The 20,146-nt window shown below is 53.3% G+C and overlaps 1 protein-coding gene across 2 annotated transcripts in view; it reads right to left on the bottom strand.

Annotated features, from left to right (window-relative positions):
- CALY (calcyon neuron specific vesicular protein) overlaps nt 1–20,146 on the bottom strand; it is a 44,385-nt gene that overhangs the window by 5,354 nt on the left and 18,885 nt on the right. For both annotated transcript variants that reach the window (XM_075610289.1, XM_075610288.1), the window contains exons 2-4: nt 2,963–3,027; nt 2,684–2,817; nt 682–801 (exon numbers count right to left, since the gene is read on the bottom strand). In XM_075610289.1, the coding sequence (XP_075466404.1) occupies nt 682–801; nt 2,684–2,803 (240 nt within the window). In that variant the 5' untranslated portion in view covers nt 2,804–2,817; nt 2,963–3,027. The remainder of the gene's footprint in view (nt 1–681; nt 802–2,683; nt 2,818–2,962; nt 3,028–20,146) is intronic.

Below are 20,146 nucleotides of genomic sequence, written 5' to 3'. Positions count from 1 at the left end.
ACAGACCCCCAGTTGGGGTGCCAGGCAGCTTCTCCAAAAATACAATGCTGAAAGGTGCGATGCGCTTGGCACACGTACACACACACACACAGCCCTCTCACCTCTCTCTACTCCATGCTGTTTCCTCCTCTACTTGGCCCCACCCCCTGACACCTCTTCCCGATTGGCTGCATTACCCAGAAGCAGCAGCCAATCAGGATGGAGGAAGCTGCCCAGCCCCCTAGCAGCAGCCCTGCTCAGGGAAATCCCCCCCCTCCCCCAAGCCAGTCCGGTCACTATGTCCAGAGAGGTAATACCGGTATACACATACATGTCCAGTCTTACCTCTCATTTTTAACTGGACAGTGTCCAAATACAGAACAGTCCGGTTCAATACTGGACACCTGGTAACCCTATGCCTCAGTGCACGATTTAAAATATCCAGTACTATAATGTGCATTATGCTAAATATTCCCTAATTCCTCCTATAACCACTCCCTTGATACAATGACATGTGTTCAACATGCTGTTCTCAGGGTCGATTCCATGGGAAGGACCAACATTTTGAACTTTGTAAATAGCTCCCAATGACTTGAAGAAACTGTCCAAATTACATCAAATACCAATCTAATCTCAACATGGTCTGCTTTGCCGTTTTGCCCACGTGTTCTCCTTGCGTAAGCACAAGATGTGACCAGTCACCTTGACTTTCTCCGACACCTCGTCGTACAGGTTGATATTGAGGCGTTTGATTCCCGGGACCTGAATCTTCCGTTTCTTCTTCTGCTGCAGCTGATACTCCGTCCGTGTCTTTACAATCAGCTGGCAGGAAAGAGAGAGATCAGCACAGATTACAAGGGCAATGACACCCCAAAAAAAAATCAGATACGGAGACAACAGCATCAGAACCTGCACTCATTGGGCGCCAGGACTGCCCAGATCTCACTCACTCATCGGGCGCCAGGACTGCCCAGATCTCACTCATCGGGCGCCAGGACTGCCCAAATCTCACTCATTGGGCGCAAGGACTGCCCAGATCTCACTCACTCATCGGGCGTCAGGACTGCCCAGATCTCACTCACTCATCGGGCGTCAGGACTGCCCAAATCTCACTCACTCATCGGGCGTCAGGACTGCCCAAATCTCACTCATTGGGCGCAAGGACTGCCCAGATCTCACTCACTCATCGGGCGTCAGGACTGCCCAGATCTCACTCACACATTGGGCGCCAGGACTGCCCAGATCTCACTCACTCATCGGGCGCCAGGACTGCCCAGATCTCACTCACACATTGGGCGCCAGGACTGCCCAGATCTCACTCACTCATCGGGCGCCAGGACTGCCCAGATCTCACTCACTCATCGGTCGCCAGGACTGCCCAGATCTCACTCACTCATCGGTCGCCAGGACTGCCCAGATCTCACTCACACATTGGGCGCCAGGACTACCCAGATCTCACTCACTCATCGGGCGTGAGGACTTCTCAGATCTCACTCATTGGGCGCCAGGACTGCCCAGATCTCACTCACTCATCGGGCGCCAGGACTACTCAGACCTCACTCATCGGGCCCCAGGACTGCCCAGATCTCACTCACTCATCGGTCGCCAGGACTGCCCAGATCTCACTCACTCATCGGTCGCCAGGACTGCCCAGATCTCACTCACTCATCGGTCGCCAGGACTGCCCAGATCTCACTCACTCATCGGTCGCCAGGACTGTCCAGATCTCACTCACTCATCGGTTGCCAGGACTGCTCAGATCTCACTCACTCACTCGGAGGGTCTGGTTTGACTTGGTTCCAGCCACATTACACTATATGTTGGATTTATCTCCAATCAAGTGCTTCTTTATGCTGCAAAACTGAGCCAAGTGGGATGCTTAGAGTCCCAAATAATACAATAATATTTTTATATAACACCAATCAAAGTCTGGCGCTCTGTACATAGAGAGACACAACTACAAGCATTTAGTTACATGAATAACTAGATTGTGGTTTTTGAGGAAGAATTAAACGTCTAATCCAGTGGTGGCCAAATCCCGTCCTCAAGGATCTTGAAGACTGGAGTTGGCCGCCCCTGGTCTAGTCCAAGTATACATGAAGCTATTCTCCCTTCCCCCACTTGGAAGGCCTGCGACCTCTTACCTTGTCAGGGAAGGCCTGTGACCCCTCCCAGCCCTCTTACCTTGTCAGGGAAGGCCAGTGGCCCCTCCAATCCCTCTTACCTTGTCAGGGAAGGTCTGTGACCCGTCCCAACCCTCTTACCTTATCAGGGAAGGCCTGTGGCCCCTCCAAGCCCTCTGACCTTGTCAGGGAAGGGCTGTGCCCAATCTTGGCCCGCTTACCTTGTCAGGGAAGGCCTGTGACCCCTCCCAGCCCTCTTACCTTGGCAGGGAAGGCATATGACCCCACCCAGCCCTCTTACCTTGTCAGGGAAGGCCTGTAATCCCTCCCAGCCCTCTTACCTTGTCAGGGAAGGCCTGTAATCCCTCCCAGCCCTCTTACCTTGTCAGGGAAGGCCTATGACCCCTCCCAGCCCTCTTACCTTGGCAGTGAAGGCCTGTGACCCCTCCCAGCCCTCTTACCTTGGCAGGGAAGGCCTGTGACCCCTCCCAGCCCTCTTACCTTGGCAGGGAAGGCCTGTGACCCCTCCCAGCCCACTTACCTTGTCAGGGAAGGCCTGTGACCCCTCCCAGCCCTGTTACCTTGTCGGGGAAGGGCTGCTCCAGTTGATTAACATCTAGAGGAGCTATCAAGGGCACTGTATCCTCCTCCAACCCCTGCTCATGGTCTTTATCTGCCAGGTTAGACCCCAGCTGCACCATGGTCACTGACACAGCTGCATAGGGGCAGAAAGGAAACGGTGATTACTTAGTATTCCTAATGTAATTATAGGGACAATTCCACATAGCAGGCAAACAACCTCCCGGTGCACCTGGCTCATTACAAAGATCTAATCCCCATTAAGTAAAATGTTCACTTACTTGCTTCTTGTGTAAAAAGTAGTATTTTCTCCGGTTATGTGGGAATTATTGCCTCCCGTTAATCTCTGTAATGAAACGATGCTGCCATTAATTGCCAAACAGAACATGAAAGGGACGGATGAATAATCTCTGCATTTACAGCAGTTTACAAACAGTCTTATCACAAGAGATTAGCTGAAGATTGTACAATACGCCAAAATGTGGTTACCATGGACACACTACAAACATACATTATTTAAAAATACTTGTAGTTGTTTGATTTGTATGAAAATGATGTCCGTCACATACATGAATCGTATAGAACGTGTCACTGTTATTAGTGCTAGGAGGGGCTGCCCTCTATCTCAGCGCTTCATTTAACCACCTCAATCCCCCTTATCTTCTCCCTAAAGATCCAGCCAACATTTTTGCAACATGTGGCACACTCTAGCGGGAGAAATGGCGCGATAGCCCCGACCACCTTCTCGCCCGCGGCTGCTTCTAAACAATGGCCGCTTGTCCTGCCGGTGCATTGTGTAAATCCCGCTGCAGCGCGCCACGGCTTTGTAATAATGTCTGCTACATCTTTAGGTCTTGCCGGAAGATTTTCTTCCATGCATCTCTCCTCCTTGAAAGTTTTCACCTTACATCGAAGGGACATGCTGCCAGCCTTCACCACAGGTACATAGTTGCATAGTAGATGAGGGTAAAAAAAAAAAGACATATGTCAATCGAGTTAAACCTATGGTAAATTTTGTCGACTGCGATATTCATCCTATATTTATAGTTCTATTGATCAAAAGGAAGGTAAACAAACAAAAACTAGTGAAACATTAGCCAATTATGTCTTATATATTACTGCTGTGAAGCGCTATGTACATTAATGGTGCTATATAAATAAAGATATACATGCATGTATAAATACATACATACAAGGTAAGGGGGAAATCCTGACCCTAAGTATTGGCAATCAAATTACTCCCTGGATCAACATCCTTCTCATGTATACTTATTTGGTATATCCCTGTATTTGGTATATCCCTGTATTTGGTATATCCCTGTATACCTTTCCTATCTAAAAAGATGTTCAACCTTTTTTTGAACAAATCTATTGTATCTGCCATCACAGTCTCCATGGGTAATGAATCCCACACTGTAACTGCCCTTACTGTAAAGAACCCTTTCCTTTGTTGCTGGTGAAATCTCCTTTCCTCCAACCTTAGGCTGCGGTCCCACCCAATCACTGCCACAGCGCGCGGCTCGGTGTGCGCTGTGCTATCAAGCCCCGCCCCCCCAGTCCGGCCGGTCCCAGTCCCTACCTTGTCGCGCACCTTTCCCCAGCGGTGCGCGACAGGTTTTCAGGGAGGCAGGGGAATTTGACCTCGACATCTGCGATGGGGCGTGGCCACGCCCCCGCCGACGGTTCAGCCAATAAGAGCGAACCAGCCGCGGGACGTCATGGCCATGCCCCTGCAACCCCACAGCCACGCCCCCTCACGTCGCAAATCTTCCCTCTCCCCCCAGACCGCAGATCGCGGTGTAGCGCTGTGAACGCGCCGCCCCCCCGACGGGCGCACGTGCCACAGTGAAGACTGGGGACTCAGCCTTAAGGGATGGCCCCGAGTCCTTTGTACTGCCCGTGGGATGAAAAGTTTGCTTGAAAGCTCCTTGTATTGACTCTGAATATATTTGTATATAGTTATCATATCCTCTCTTAGACGCCTCTTTTCTAATGTAAATAAAACTAACTTAGCTAGCCTCTCCTCATAAAACAGATTTTTAAATTCCCTTTATTAATTTATTGGCTCTTCACTGCACTTTTTCCTGTTCCATAATGTCTTTTTAATGGAGTAGAATTATGCTGTTTTCTCTTCCATCCATACCCCTTTTTATGCATGATAATATCCTTTTTGCTTTTGCAGCTACTGCCTGACATTGAGAGATATTGCTAAGCCTGCTGTCTACCAGTACCCCTAAATCCTTCTCCAAGGATTGACCTAATTTTGTCCCTTTTAGTTTGTAATTCGCCTATTTATTCGTTTCCCGAATGCATAACCTTACATTTATCTGTATTAAACCACATTTGCCATTTACCTGCCCACGTTTCCAGTCTCTCCAAGTCCTTCTGGAGAGAAATTACATCCTGCTCTGATTCTATTACCTTACACAATTTAGTATCATCAGCAAAGATGGAGACTTTGCTCTCGATCCCAACCTCAAGGTCATTAATAAACAAGTTAAAAAGCAGGGGTCCCAGTACCAATCCCTGAGGTACTCCACTCACGACCTTAGCCCAACCTGAAAAAGTTAAACCTATGACACCCCTCTGCTGAGAATCCTTCAACCAGTTTTCAATCCAGGTGCAAATACATTCACCCCGGCGGATCTCCTTTATTTTGTACCCCTTCGTGTGGCACCGTGTCAAAAGCCTTTGCCAAATCTAAGTATACCGCACCAGCTGCAGTACCCTGGTCCCAATCCCTACGTTCCTCCTCAAAGACACGGATCTTTCAAACACGTCTGGCTAACAATACAATATTTAGGGGTTTATGTATCAGTGCAAAAGTGGAGCATTTCTGGGACATAAAAGCCACACCAGATGTATGAAAGAAAGAAAATGAATCGCTTTTCAATCCCCGGGGTCAGCTCCTTGTGACCTTGGGCAAGTCACTTTATCTCCCTGTGCCTCAGGCACCAAAAACACATAGATTGTAAGCTCCACGGGGCAGGGACTGTGCCTGCAAAATGTCTCTGTAAAGCGCTACGTAAAACTAGCAGCGCTATACAAGAACAGGCTATTATTATTTTAATGGGATATTTTATTTTAAATCTGGTGCTGTTTATTGGCCCCAGAACTGCACTATTTTTGCCTTTATCCATTTACTTCTTAGGCCTTTATTCCATATGCTGTTAGACCCCATCAACTCCAGTCCTCATGCCTCCCCAACAGGTCAGGTTTTCAGGATATCCCTGCTTCAGCACAGTCCCTTTGTTTATATGGCGGTTTTCTCTCAATGGGATCAAAGCTTCACAAGGACAAAATAAAGACATTTAAACTGCACCGTACGTAGCCAAGAAAAAAAGGGAACTTGAAACCAATAGGATTTTATTCTTTAAACCATCTTGAGCCTTTTTTGTTTGCCCCGGATTAGCTCCACTTTTGCCTTGATACAGAGGGACAGGTTAATCCAGTTCTGCTCCGGGTTAGCGCACTCGATCTGGCGATAATTCTTATTTACTCAAATGGTTAAGACTCTCCCAGCGTCGAAGAAGCAAAAGTCTGCTGCGCCGGGGGCGGGGTCTGCCTCGCTCGCGCTGCGGGGGAGGGTCCGTGCTTCCGAAGGGGATCGCACACGGCGCTAATCCTCCAGTGACACGACCACCGCGGTCATGTGACCGGGCTGCTCGCGGCTCCTGGGAAAGGTTAGCGACGTCTGAAACCCGGGAAACGGCGTTTGACGTTTCTGCCCCACAGAGCCCTACATCTTCAAGGATGCCCAGGACGAGATACTCGTTACCCTCATTCCAGCGCACCCCCAGCACTTACAATGTATGATCATGGCACCCGAAATCCCGCCCCCAGGTTTTATAAAGATCCGGAACCTCTCACTTCTGGAATCATTTCTCTGTTACTCAGACACAAAATAAAATGTGTTATTTTATTACTCCCAGTTGAAGGCATCTGGCCGAAACGCGTAGGAGTGGGTGCTGTAGGCAGGATCCCCTGGTCTGTCCCCCTTAAGGGACACGTAACTATGTTTTGAGCTATTGCTCCTTGCTTCCTCTACAGATTTTATGTGTGTTTGATGCTTGGGTGGTATGTGATTCAGGGTATGCAGCTTTTTGGAGTGTGCTTTTCCAAGCTTCATACCTATTGCTCTTATCACTGTACTGATGTACTCCACTTCCACAGATTATTGCATATGATTCAATACGAATGAGCATTGATATGATTTGATTACTTGGTTATTGCCACTCCTTTTTCATCTCAGCCCTTTCACTGCAGCACATAACCTCCCCTTGTTTGATACACTCAAAGGTACACACTTTTTCAATTTGGGACGTTTTGTCCATCTTTGAATTTATTATTAGAGGATGATTGTCAAGCTTTACGTACAGGGGATCTATGCCTGCTTTTAATTATTCTTTGCTTTCTTTTAGACTCTTTGTTCTGTGACAGTTCATTCAATAACATTTGTATTTGCATATTGAATTGGTATACTAGAGTGCTATTATTTGGGGCTTTCTTTTTTCTTTTTTCTCATATCACAAAATAAAATGTGTTGAGTAAAAAAAAAGGGACAGCCCCCAGGCTGCGCTTAAAAAGCTGTGTAATGCGGCAGGCAGAAGCTGGTAGGGGTACCATGTTAAAATGGATAAGAAGCAAAAGGTGATACTATGTGCTCATTTGCATGTCGTTACCCAGAATCCCTGGCTGCAGTGGAAGCGTTGTATGCCAAGAGATCATGGGGAGGGCTGAGACATCTCAATGTGCTCACAAGTGGGGTTTGCATCAGATACTCAGCAAACCCTTGTGTGACATTTCTGCCCCATACTGTACATCTGATGAACAGCTTCCAACTTAGTCTGAAGTGTTAGGCTGCGTCCATAGAAGGACAAGCCGCGCTGAGCCCCAGCATCCTCAGTGAGGATGTCTTTAGAGGGGGCTCACGCGAGCGTGCGCAGGCGTGCTGAGGAGGTGGATTTTTCAGCCGACAGCAAAAGCTGTTTTTCAGCGCGCTGTCAGCTGAAAACATTCAATCAGCGCGAAGCAGCGTCAACGTCACGGCGCCGTGACGTCGGTGCGTCGGGGCGATTCGCCCAGCGACGTCACTGCCCCGCCTCCCACCATCTCCCCCCGCCTCCCGATCGCGGACGCTGGCTCGCCTGCATGTACATGAAATCGCTCATGCTTGATCAGGTGAGCATCAGCGTCCGCGCGGCTCAGCGCTGCTCCACCTTCTATGGATGCAGCCTTAGGCCCGGGCCATAGAGGGGTGGGGAGAGCGGAGGCGCGCTAACGCTGAGGCTCGCCTGCTTCAGTCAGCGCGATTGCACGGACTTGCAGGCGAGCCAGCGTGCGCGAAGGGAGCCGGGGGGAGGTGGTTGGAGGCGGGGTAGTGACGTCGCTGGGCCAATCGTCCGCTACGCACTGACGTCAATGTCACGACGCCGTGACGTTGACGCTGCTTAAGGCTGATTGGATGTTTTCAGCCGACAGCGCGCTGAAAAACAGCTTGGCGCTCGGCTGAAAACTCCAAAGCCTCCGCACGCCTGCGGACGCTTGCGTGAGCCCCCTCTCAAGGCATCCTCATTGAGGATGCAGGGGCTCAGCGCAGAGCGTCCGCACGGCTCAGCGCGGCCTGTCCTTCTATGGACGCAGCCTTAGTGTTTCCAAGTGTTAGATGAAGGAGCGGCTCAGTGAGTAAAGACACTGACTGGCACTGAGTGTGAGGCAGGGGAACCTGGGAGAAGGAGCGGCTCAGTGAGTACAGAAACTGACTGGCACTGAGTGTGAGGCAGGGGAACCTGGGAGAAGGAGCGGCTCAGTGAGTAAAGACACTGACTGGTACTGAGTGTGAAGCAGGGGAGCCTGGGAGAAGGAGCGGCTCAGTGAGTAAAGACACTGACTGGCACTGAGTGTGAGGCAGGGGAACCTGGGAGAAGGAGCGGCTCAGTGAGTAACGACACTGACTGGCACTGAGTGTGAAGCAGGGGAACCTGGGAGAAGGAGCAGCTCAGTGAGTAAAGACACTGACTGGTACTGAGTGTGAAGCAAGGGAACCTGGGAGAAGGAGCGGCTCAGTGAGTAAAGACACTGACTGGCACTGAGTGTGAGGCAGGGGAACCTGGGAGAAGGAGCGGCTCAGTGAGTAAAGACACTGACTGGCACTGAGTGTGAGGCAGGGGAACCTGGGAGAAGGAGCGGCTCAGTGAGTAAAGACACTGACTGGCACTGAGTGTGAGGCAGGGGAACCTGGGAGAAGGAGCGGCTCAGTGAGTAACGACACTGACTGGCACTGAGTGTGAAGCAGGGGAACCTGGGAGAAGGAGCAGCTCAGTGAGTAAAGACACTGACTGGCACTGAGTGTGAAGCAGGGGAACCTGGGAGAAGGAGCGGCTCGGTGAGTAAAGACCCTGACTGGCACTGAGTGTGAAGCAGGGGAACCTGGGAGAAGGAGCGGCTCAGTGAGTAAAGACACTGACTGGCACTGAGTGTGAGGCAGGGGAACCTGGGAGAAGGAGCGGCTCAGTGAGTACAGACACTGACTGGCACTGAGTGTGAAGCAGGGGAACCTGGGAGAAGGAGCGGCTCAGTGAGTAAAGACCCTGACTGGCACTGAGTGTGAGGCAGGGGAACCTGGGAGAAGGAGCGGCTCAGTGAGTAAAGACACTGACTGGCACTGAGTGTGAGGCAGGGGAGCCTGGGAGAAGGAGCGGCTCAGTGAGTAAAGACACTGACTGGCACTGAGTGTGAAGCAGGGGAACCTGGGAGAAGGAGCAGCTCAGTGAGTAAAGACACTGACTGGCACTGAGTGTGAGGCAGGGGAGCCTGGGAGAAGGAGCGGCTCAGTGAGTAAAGACACTGACTGGCACTGAGTGTGAAGCAGGGGAACCTGGGAGAAGGAGCGGCTCAGTGAGTAAAGACACTGACTGGCACTGAGTGTGAAGCAGGGGAACCTGGGAGAAGGAGCGGCTCAGTGAGTAAAGACACTGACTCGCACTGAGTGTGAAGCAGGGGAGCCTGGGAGAAGGAGCGGCTCAGTGAGTAAAGACACTGACTGGCACTGAGTGTGAGGCAGGGGAACCTGGGAGAAGGAGCGGCTCAGTGAGTAAATACACTGACTGGCACTGAGTGTGAAGCAGGGGAACCTGGGAGGAGCGGCTCAGTGAGTAAAGACACTGACTGGCACTGAGTGTGAGGCAGGGGAACCTGGGAGAAGGAGCGGCTCAGTGAGTAAAGACACTGACTGGCACTGAGTGTGACGCAGGGGAACCTGGGAGAAGGAGCGGCTCAGTGAGTAAAGACACTGACTGGCACTGAGTGTGAAGCAGGGGAACCTGGGAGAAGGAGCAGCTCAGTGAGTAAAGACCCTGACTGGCACTGAGTGTGAGGCAGGGGAACCTGGAAGAAGCAGCGGCTCAGTGAGTACAGACACTGACTGGTACTGAGTGTGAGGCAGGGGAGCCTGGGTGAAGCAGCGGCTCAGTGAGTAAAGACACTGACTGGCACTGAGTGTGAAGCAGGGGAACCTGGGAGAAGGAGCGGCTCAGTGAGTAAAGACACTGACTGGTACTGAGTGTGAGGCAGGGGAACCTGGGAGAAGCAGCGGCTCAGTGAGTAAAAACACTGACTGGCACTGAGTGTGAAGCAGGGGAGCCTGGGAGAAGGAGCGGCTCAGTGAGTAAAGACCCTGACTGGCACTGAGTGTGGAGCAGGGGAACCTGGGAGAAGGAGCGGCTCAGTGAGTAAAGACACTGACTGGCACTGAGTGTGAATCAAGGGAACCTGGGAGAAGGAGCAGCTCAGTGAGTAAAGACACTGACTGGCACTGAGTGTGAAGCAAGGGGAGACTGGTTCAATTCCCAGTGTCGGCTCCTTGTGACCTTGGGCAAGTCACTGTATCTCCCTGTGCCTCAGGCACCAAAAACATAGATTGTAAGCTCCACGGGGCAAGGGCAGTGTCTGTAAAGTGCTAAGAAATACTAGTGGCGCTATACAAGAACAAACAATTATTATTATTAGTCCCAAGAGACGTCCTGGAACACGTGAGCTGCACAGAGGGCTCCGTTCCTGCTAAATTGGGAGTTATTGTGATGTTGCGTGCTAGTAATTAGTGTGAGTTTGTGCTCACGGTTATTCTCTGCACAATAATAATGCTGGCGGCGTTATGAATTCACCCCCAAGTATTTTTGATGCTTTGAAATTCTTTTTTCGCTTATTGTATTGTCTTTATTTATATAGCGCCATTAATGTACATAGCGCTTCACAGCAGTAATACACGTGGTAATCGAATAAATAACAGATAATATAAATAACAGATCATGGGAATAAGCGCTTCAGATATAAAAGTAACATTAAGGAAGGAGTCCCTGCCCCGAGGAGCTTACAGTCTAATTGGTAGGTAGGAAGAACGTACAGCAACAGTAGGAGGGAGTTCTGGTAAGTGCGTCTGCAGGGGGCCAAGCTTTATGTATCATGTGTCCAGTATTATCCACAGGGCTATTCGTATGCTTCTTTAAGCAAGGGTCTTAAGGTGGGTCTTAAGGTGGATAGAGCGGGTGCTAGTCGGGTATTGAGGGGAAGGGCATTCCAGAGGTGTGGGGCAGTAAGAGAGAAAGGTTTAAGGCGGGAGAGGGCTTTAGATACAAAGGGGGTAGAAAGAAGACATCCTTGAGAAGAACGCAAGAGTCGGGATGGTGCATAGCGAGAAATTAGGGCTGAGATGTAAGGAGGGGCAGAAGAGTGTAAAGCTTTAAAAGTGAGGAGAAGATGGAGTGTGAGATGTGGGATTTGATCGGAAGCCAGAAGAGGGATTTCAGGAGGGGAGACGCGGAGACAGATTTAGGAAAGAGCAGAGCGATTCTGGCAGCAGCGTTTAGGAAAGATTATAGGGGAGACAGATGAGAGGCAGGAAGGCCGGACAGCAGGAGGTTGCAGTAATCAAGATGGGAGAGAATGAGGGCCTGAGTCAGAGTTTTAGCAATCGAGCAACAGAGGAACAGGCGTATTTTAGTGATATTGCGGAGGAAAAAGCGACTTTAGAAACGTTTTCAATGTAAGAGGAGAATGTGAGAGGAGTCGAGTGTGACCCCTAGGCAGCGTGCTTGGGCTACTGGGTGTATGATAGTACTTCCAACAGTAATGTGGAAGGAGGTAGTAGGGCCAGGTTTGGGAGGAAGTATGAGGAGCTCTGTTTTAGCCATGTTGAGTTTAAGGCGGCGGAGGGCCATCCAGGATGATATCGCAGAGAGACATTCAGAAACTTTGGTTTGTACAGCAGGTGTAAGGTCGTGTGTTGAAAAGTAAATTTGTGTGTTGTCAGCATAGAGGTGATATTTAAACCCAAAAGATGTTATTAGGTCACCTAGAGAGAGTGTGTACAGAGAAAAGAGAAGGGGTCCCAGGACAGAGCCCTGGGGTACCCCCACAGAGAGATCTATAGAGGAGGAGGAGGTGTTAGCAGAAGAGACACTGAAAGTACGATGGGAGAGGTAAGAGGAGATCCAGGATAGAGCTTTGTTCCGAATACCTAGAGTATGGAGAATGTGGAGGAGAAGAGGGTGGTCCACGGTGTCAAATGCTGCAGAGAGGTCGGGTAATATGAGCAGAGTGTAATGACCTACACACTTATAAAGCGTACATCACATTTCTTACAATTCTTCTAAAAATTCCTAAAAATGAAAGAGACGATTCTGTGACAAACTGTCGTCCCTGTTAGGGGGGCTCAACTCTGATGCTAAAGACCCCCCCCCCCCCCCCCCCCAACAGGTCAGGTTTTCAGCATATCTCTGTTTCAGCACAGGTGGCTCAATCAGTGGCTCAGTAAAAGACTGAGTTTAAAGACTGAGCCATAGTTTAAAGACTGAGCCACTGATTGAGTCACCTGTGCTGAAGCAGGGACTGATTGAGCCACCTGTGCTGAAGCAGGGACTGATCGAGCCACCTGTGCTGAAGCTGGGATATCCTTAAAACCTGACCTGTTGGAGGGGTCTTGAGGACTGGAGTTGAGCCCCCCATACATAGCAGATGAGGTTGAAAAACAAAGGGCGTGTTTGAGGATGCAGCGTTTGTGTCTCTGCATATAAGGATATGTACAGTAGCGAGAGCTCCTCCCTCCGCCCCTCGCCGCCTTAACACCTGATTACCACATCATTAGCCCCTGAGAGACGCGCTCCCTGCCCTTGTAGTCAGGTGGCGTGTATCCACGCTCCGCGCTCTGCGCCGCTCGCTGCCAGCTGCACAGGGGACTTTATTCTGCTGAGGAATATTCCACTTGTCTGTGACAATCTGCTGCCATCCGACTTTAACCCTTTAGGGCAGGACGGCGAGGTGCAAGGTCCTCTCCGCAGCAAAGACTGGAGGCCGGGGAGGTTGTGTCTTTAAAAGGACAGAAATGGGCTTTTTAATAAAAAAGTCACTGCTAAAATTCAGTCCTTTTAAAGCCTCTCGCCCTGAAGCCATATAATGTTATTATCTAGTTCCAAGTCCTGCGCATTTCTTTAAAGGTTTTTCTAGCTCGGTGGAGACCGCCATTTTAACCTCCCGGGCACGTAATATTTCAAACACTAATAACATTGCAAATATATATATATATATTTTTGGAAAGGGCACGAGATCTCTTCATGTAAATACAAATATACAACGAGAAAAAGATGGCGGTCAGCGTGGGCGGCGGCTTTAACCCTTCGGGGGTCCCCACGATGCAGTAATTATGTTACATGCTATTTGTCATGGGGTGGCGCCGTTCTGCGCTCGTGAACGCAATCAGAATGGCGGAGGAAGAGGAGTGATGCCGCGATCACACTGCGACGTGCCGGAGGGGCTGAGCACTTAAAGGGTTAATTGAGCGCAATTGCTTGATCAAAATTCTTTAAATATATGTTGTGTATTACTGTGGCTGCCACAGAAATGTCTGCTGTATATACCCCCTACTACCCAACAACCCCACACCCACCCTGCTGCCCACTGCTTCCGCCGGCCAACAACCCCACACCCATCCCTGCTGCCCACTGCTTCCGCCGGCCAACAACCCCACACCCATCCCTGCTGCCCACTGCTTCAGCCGGCCAACAACCCCACACCCATCCCTGCTGCCCACTGCTTCAGCCGGCCAACAACCCCACACCCACCCTGCTGCCCACTGCTTCCGCCGGCCAACAACCCCACACCCATCCCTGCTGCCCACTGCTTCCGCCGGCCAACAACCCCACACCCATCCCTGCTGCCCACTGCTTCAGCCGGCCAACAACCCCACACCCATCCCTGCTGCCCACTGCTTCAGCCGGCCAACAACCCCACACCCATCCCTGCTGCCCACTGCTTCAGCCGGCCAACAACCCCACACCCATCCCTGCTGCCCACTGCTTCCGCCGGCCAACAACCCCACACCCATCCCTGCTGCCCACTGCTTCCGCCGGCCAACAACCCCACACCCATCCCTGCTGCCCACTGCTTCAGCCGGCCAACAACCCCACACCCATCCCTGCTGCCCACTGCTTCAGCCGGCCAACAACCCCACACCCATCCCTGCTGCCCACTGCTTCAGCCGGCCAACAACCCCACACCCATCCCTGCTGCCCACTGCTTCAGCCGGCCAACAACCCCACACCCATCCCTGCTGCCCACTGCTTCCGCCGGCCAACAACCCCACACCCATCCCTGCTGCCCACTGCTTCAGCCGGCCAACAACCCCACACCCATCCCTGCTGCCCACTGCTTCCGCCGGCCAACAACCCCACGCCCATCCCTGCTGCCCACTGCTTCCGCCGGCCAACAACCCCACACCCATCCCTGCTTCCCACTGCTTCAGCCGGCCAACAACCCCACACCCATCCCTGCTGCCCACTGCTTCAGCCGCCCAACAACCCCACACCCATCCCTGCTGCCCACTGCTTCCGCCGGCCAACAACCCCACACCCATCCCTGCTGCCCACTGCTTCCGCCGGCCAACAACCCCACACCCATCCCTGCTGCCCACTGCTTCAGCCGCCCAACAACCCCACACCCATCCCTGCTGCCCACTGCTTCCGCCGGCCAACAACCCCACGCCCATCCCTGCTGCCCACTGCTTCAGCCGGCCAACAGCCCCACACCCATCCCCGCTGCCCACTGCTTCAGCCGCCCAACAACCCCACACCCATCCCTGCTTCCCACTGCTTCAGCCACCCAACAACCCCACACCCATCCCTGCTGCCCACTGCTTCAGCCGCCCAACAACCCCACACCCATCCCTGCTGCCCACTGCTTCAGCCGGCCAACAACCCCACACCCATCCCTGCTGCCCACTGCTTCAGCCGGCCAACAACCCCACACCCATCCCTGCTGCCCACTGCTTCAGCCGCCCAACAACCCCACACCCATCCCTGCTTCCCACTGCTTCAGCCGCCCAACAGCCCCACACCCATCCCCGCTGCCCACTGCTTCAGCCGCCCAACAACCCCACACCCATCCCTGCTTCCCACTGCTTCAGCCGCCCAACAGCCCCACACCCATCCCTGCTTCCCACTGCTTCAGCCGCCCAACAACCCCACACCCATCCCTGCTTCCCACTGCTTCAGCCGGCCAACAACCCCACACCCATCCCTGCTTCCCACTGCTTCAGCCGGCCAACAACCCCACACCCATCCCTGCTTCCCACTGCTTCAGCCGGCCAACAACCCCACACCCATCCCTGCTGCCCACTGCTTCAGCCGGCCAACAACCCCACACCCATCCCTGCTTCCCACTGCTTCAGCCGGCCAACAACCCCACACCCACCCTGCTTCCCACTGCTTCAGCCGGCCAACAGCCCCACACCCATCCCTGCTTCCCACTGCTTCAGCTGGCCAACAACCCCACACCCATCCCTGCTGCCCACTGCTTCAGCCGGCCAACAGCCCCACACCCATCCCTGCTTCCCACTGCTTCAGCCGCCCAACAACCTCACACCCATCCCTGCTTCCCACTGCTTCAGCCGCCCAACAACCTCACACCCATCCCTGCTTCCCACTCCTTCAGCCGCCCAACAACCTCACACCCATCCCTGCTTCCCACTGCTTCAGCCGGCCAACAGCCCCACACCCATCCCTGCTTCCCACTGCTTCAGCCGCCCAACAACCCCACACCCATCCCTGCTTCCCACTGCTTCAGCCGCCCAACAACCCCACACCCATCCCTGCTGCCCACTGCTTCAGCCGCCCAACAACCCCACACCCATCCCTGTTTCCCACTGCTTCAGCCGCCCAACAACCCCACACCCATCCCTGCTGCCCACTGCTTCAGCCGGCCAACAACCCCACACCCATCCCTGCTGCCCACTGCTTCAGCCGGCCAACAACCCCACACCCATCCCTGCTGCCCACTGCTTCAGCCGCCCAACAACCCCACACCCATCCCTGCTGCCCACTGCTTCAGCCGCCCAACAACCCCACACCCATCCCTGCTTCCCACTGCTTCAGCCGCCCAACAACCCCACACCCATCCCTGCTGCCCACTGCTTCCGCCGGCCAACAACCCCACACCCATCCCCGCTGCCCACTGCTTCAGCCGCCCAACAACCCCACACCCATCCCTGCTGCCCACTGCTTCCGCCGGCCAACAACCCCACGCCCATCCCTGCTTCCCACTGCTTCAGCCGCCCAACAACCCCACACCCATCCCTGCTTCCCACTGCTTCAGCCGCCCAACAGCCCCACACCCATCCCTGCTTCCCACTGCTTCAGCCGCCCAACAACCCCACACCCATCCCTGCTTCCCACTGCTTCAGCCGGCCAACAACCCCACACCCATCCCTGCTTCCCACTGCTTCAGCCGGCCAACAGCCCCACACCCATCCCTGCTTCCCACTGCTTCAGCTGGCCAACAACCCCACACCCATCCCTGCTTCCCACTGCTTCAGCCGGCCAACAACCCCACACCCATCCCTGCTGCCCACTGCTTCAGCCGGCCAACAACCCCACACCCATCCCTGCTTCCCACTGCTTCAGCCGGCCAACAACCCCACACCCATCCCTGCTTCCCACTGCTTCAGCCGGCCAACAACCCCACACCCATCCCTGCTTCCCACTGCTTCAGCCGGCCAACAGCCCCACACCCATCCCTGCTTCCCACTGCTTCAGCCGGCCAACAACCCCACACCCATCCCTGCTTCCCACTGCTTCAGCCACCCAACAACCCCACACCCATCCCTGCTTCCCACTGCTTCAGCCGGCCAACAACCCCACACCCATCCCTGCTGCCCACCGCTTCAGCCGCCCAACAACCCCACACCCATCCCTGCTTCCCACTGCTTCAGCCACCCAACAACCGCACACCCATCCCTGCTTCCCACTGCTTCAGCCGGCCAACAACCCCACACCCATCCCTGCTGCCCACCGCTTCAGCCGCCCAACAACCCCACACCCATCCCTGCTTCCCACCGCTTCAGCCGCCCAACAACCCCACACCCATCCCTGCTTCCCACTGCTTCAGCCGGCCAACAACCCCACACCCATCCCTGCTTCCCACTGCTTCAGCCGGCCAACAACCCCACACCCATCCCTGCTTCCCACTGCTTCAGCCGGCCAACAACCTCACACCCATCCCTGCTTCCCACTGCTTCAGCCGCCCAACAACCTCACACCCATCCCTGCTGCCCACTGCTTCAGCCGGCCAACAACCCCACACCCATCCCTGCTGCCCACTGCTTCAGCCGGCCAACAACCCCACACCCATCCCTGCTTCCCACTGCTTCAGCCGGCCAACAACCCCACATCCATCCCTGCTGCCCACTGCTTCAGCCGGCCAACAACCCCACACCCATCCCTGCTGCCCACTGCTTCAGCCGTCCAACAACCCCACACCCACCCTGCTGCCCACTGCTTCAGCCGCCCAACAACCCCACACCCACCCTGCTTCCCACTGCTTCAGCCGGCCAACAACCTCACACCCATCCCTGCTGCCCACTGCTTCAGCCGCCCAACAACCCCACACCCATCCCTGCTGCCCACTGCTTCAGCCGGCCAGCAACCCCACACCCATCCCTGCTTCCCACTGCTTCAGCCGGCCAACAACCCCACACCCATCCCCGCTGCCCACTGCTTCAGCCGGCCAGCAGTCCAGCAGCCCCAGGACACGGGGAAGGGTAACCAGAAAAGTGTCCGAGCTCCTTAGGATCAGAGTGTAGTGATGGGGGTGACACGCTCAGGGGTTAATAATAATAATACTAATAACTTTATTTCATATGGCGCTTTTCTCCCAATGGGACAAAGCGCGTCACAATGACAGTACAGCGCGCGTCACAATGACAGTATAGCGCGCGTCACAATGACAGTACAGCGCGCGTCACAATGACAGTACAGCGCGCGTCACAATGACAGTACAGCGCGCGTCACAATGACAGTACAGCGCGCGTCACAATGACAGTACAGCGCGCGTCACAATGACAGTACAGCGCGCGTCACAATGACAGTACAGCGCGCGTCACAATGACAGTACAGCGCGCGTCACAATGACAGTATAGCGCGCGTCACAATGACAGTACAGCGTGTGTCACAATGACAGTACAGCGCGCGTCACAATGACAGTACAGCCCGCGTCACAATGACAGTACAGCGCGCGTCACAATGACACTACAGCGCGCGTCACAATGACAGTATAGCGCGCGTCACAATGACAGTACAGCGCGCGTCACAATGACAGTACAGCGCGCGTCACAATGACAGTACAGCGCGCGTCACAATGACAGTACAGCGCGCGTCACAATGACAGTACAGCGCGCGGCACAATGACAGTACAGCCCGCGTCACAATGACAGTACAGCGCGCGTCACAATGACAGTACAGCGCGCGTCACAATGACAGTACAGCGCGCGTCACAATGACAGTATAGCGCGCGTCACAATGACAGTATAGCGCGCGTCACAATGACAGTACAGTGCGCGTCACAATGACAGTACAGCGCGCGGCACAATGACATTATAGCGTGCGTCACAATGACAGTATAGCGCGCGTCACAATGACAGTACAGCGCGCGTCACAATGACAGTACAGCGCGCGTCACAATGACAGTACAGCGCGCGTCACAATGACAGTATAGCGCGCGTCACAATGACATTATAGCGCGCGTCACAATGACAGTATAGCGCGCATCACAATGACAGTATAGCGCGTGTCACAATGACAGTATAGCGCGCGTCACAATGACAGTATAGCGCGTGTCACAATGACAGTATAGCGCGCGTCACAATGACATTATAGCGCGCGTCACAATGACATTATAGCGCGCGTCACAATGACAGTATAGCGCGCGTCACAATGACAGTATAGCGCGCGTCACAATGACAGTATAGCGCGCGTCACAATGACAGTATAGCGCGCGTCACAATGACAGTATAGCGCGCGTCACAATGACATTATAGCGCGCGTCACAATGACAGTATAGCGCGCGTCACAATGACAGTATAGCGCGCGTCACAATGACATTATAGCGCGCGTCACAATGACATTATAGCGTGTGTCACAATGACAGTACAGCCGCGTCACAATGACATTATAGCGTGTGTCACAATGACAGTACAGCGCGCGTCACAATGACAATATAGCGCGCGTCACAATGACATTATAGCGTGTGTCACAATGACAGTACAGCGCGCGTCACAATGACATTATAGCGTGTGTCACAATGACAGTATAGCGGGTGTCACAATGACATTATAGCGTGTGTCACAATGACAGTACAGCGCGCGTCACAATGACAGTATAGCGCGCGTCACAATGACATTATAGCGTGTGTCACAATGACAGTACAGCGCGCGTCACAATGACATTATAGCGTGTGTCACAATGACAGTATAGCGGGTGTCACAATGACAGTATAGCGTGTGTCACAATGACAGTATAGCGTGTGTCACAATGACATTATAGCGTGTGTCACAATGACAGTACAGCGCGCGTCACAATGACAGTATAGCGCGCGTCACAATGACATTATAGCGTGTGTCACAATGACAGTACAGCGCGCGTCACAATGACATTATAGCGCGCGTCACAATGACAGTATAGCGCGCGTCACAATGACATTATAGCGCGTGTCACAATGACATTATAGCGCGTGTCACAATGACAGTACAGCGCGCGTCACAATGACATTATAGCGCGCGTCACAATGACATTATAGCGTGTGTCACAATGACATTATAGCGCGTGTCACAATGACATTATAGCGCGCGTCACAATGACAGTATAGCGTGTGTCACAATGACATTATAGAGCGCGTCACAATGACAGTATAGCGCGCGTCACAATGACATTATAGCGCGCGTCACAATGACATTATAGCGCGCGTCACAATGACATTATAGCGCGTGTCACAATGACATTATAGCGTGTGTCACAATGACATTATAGCGCGCGTCACAATGACATTATAGCGCGTGTCACAATGACAGTATAGCGCGTGTCACAATGACAGTATAGCGCGCGTCACAATGACATTATAGCACGCGTCACAATGACAGTATAGCG

Source organism: Ascaphus truei, chromosome 8, assembly GCF_040206685.1.
Source record: "Ascaphus truei isolate aAscTru1 chromosome 8, aAscTru1.hap1, whole genome shotgun sequence".
In the NCBI taxonomy this organism is placed as follows: Eukaryota; Metazoa; Chordata; class Amphibia; order Anura; family Ascaphidae; genus Ascaphus; species Ascaphus truei.
This window is presented reverse-complemented; position numbering and strand designations above follow the sequence as displayed.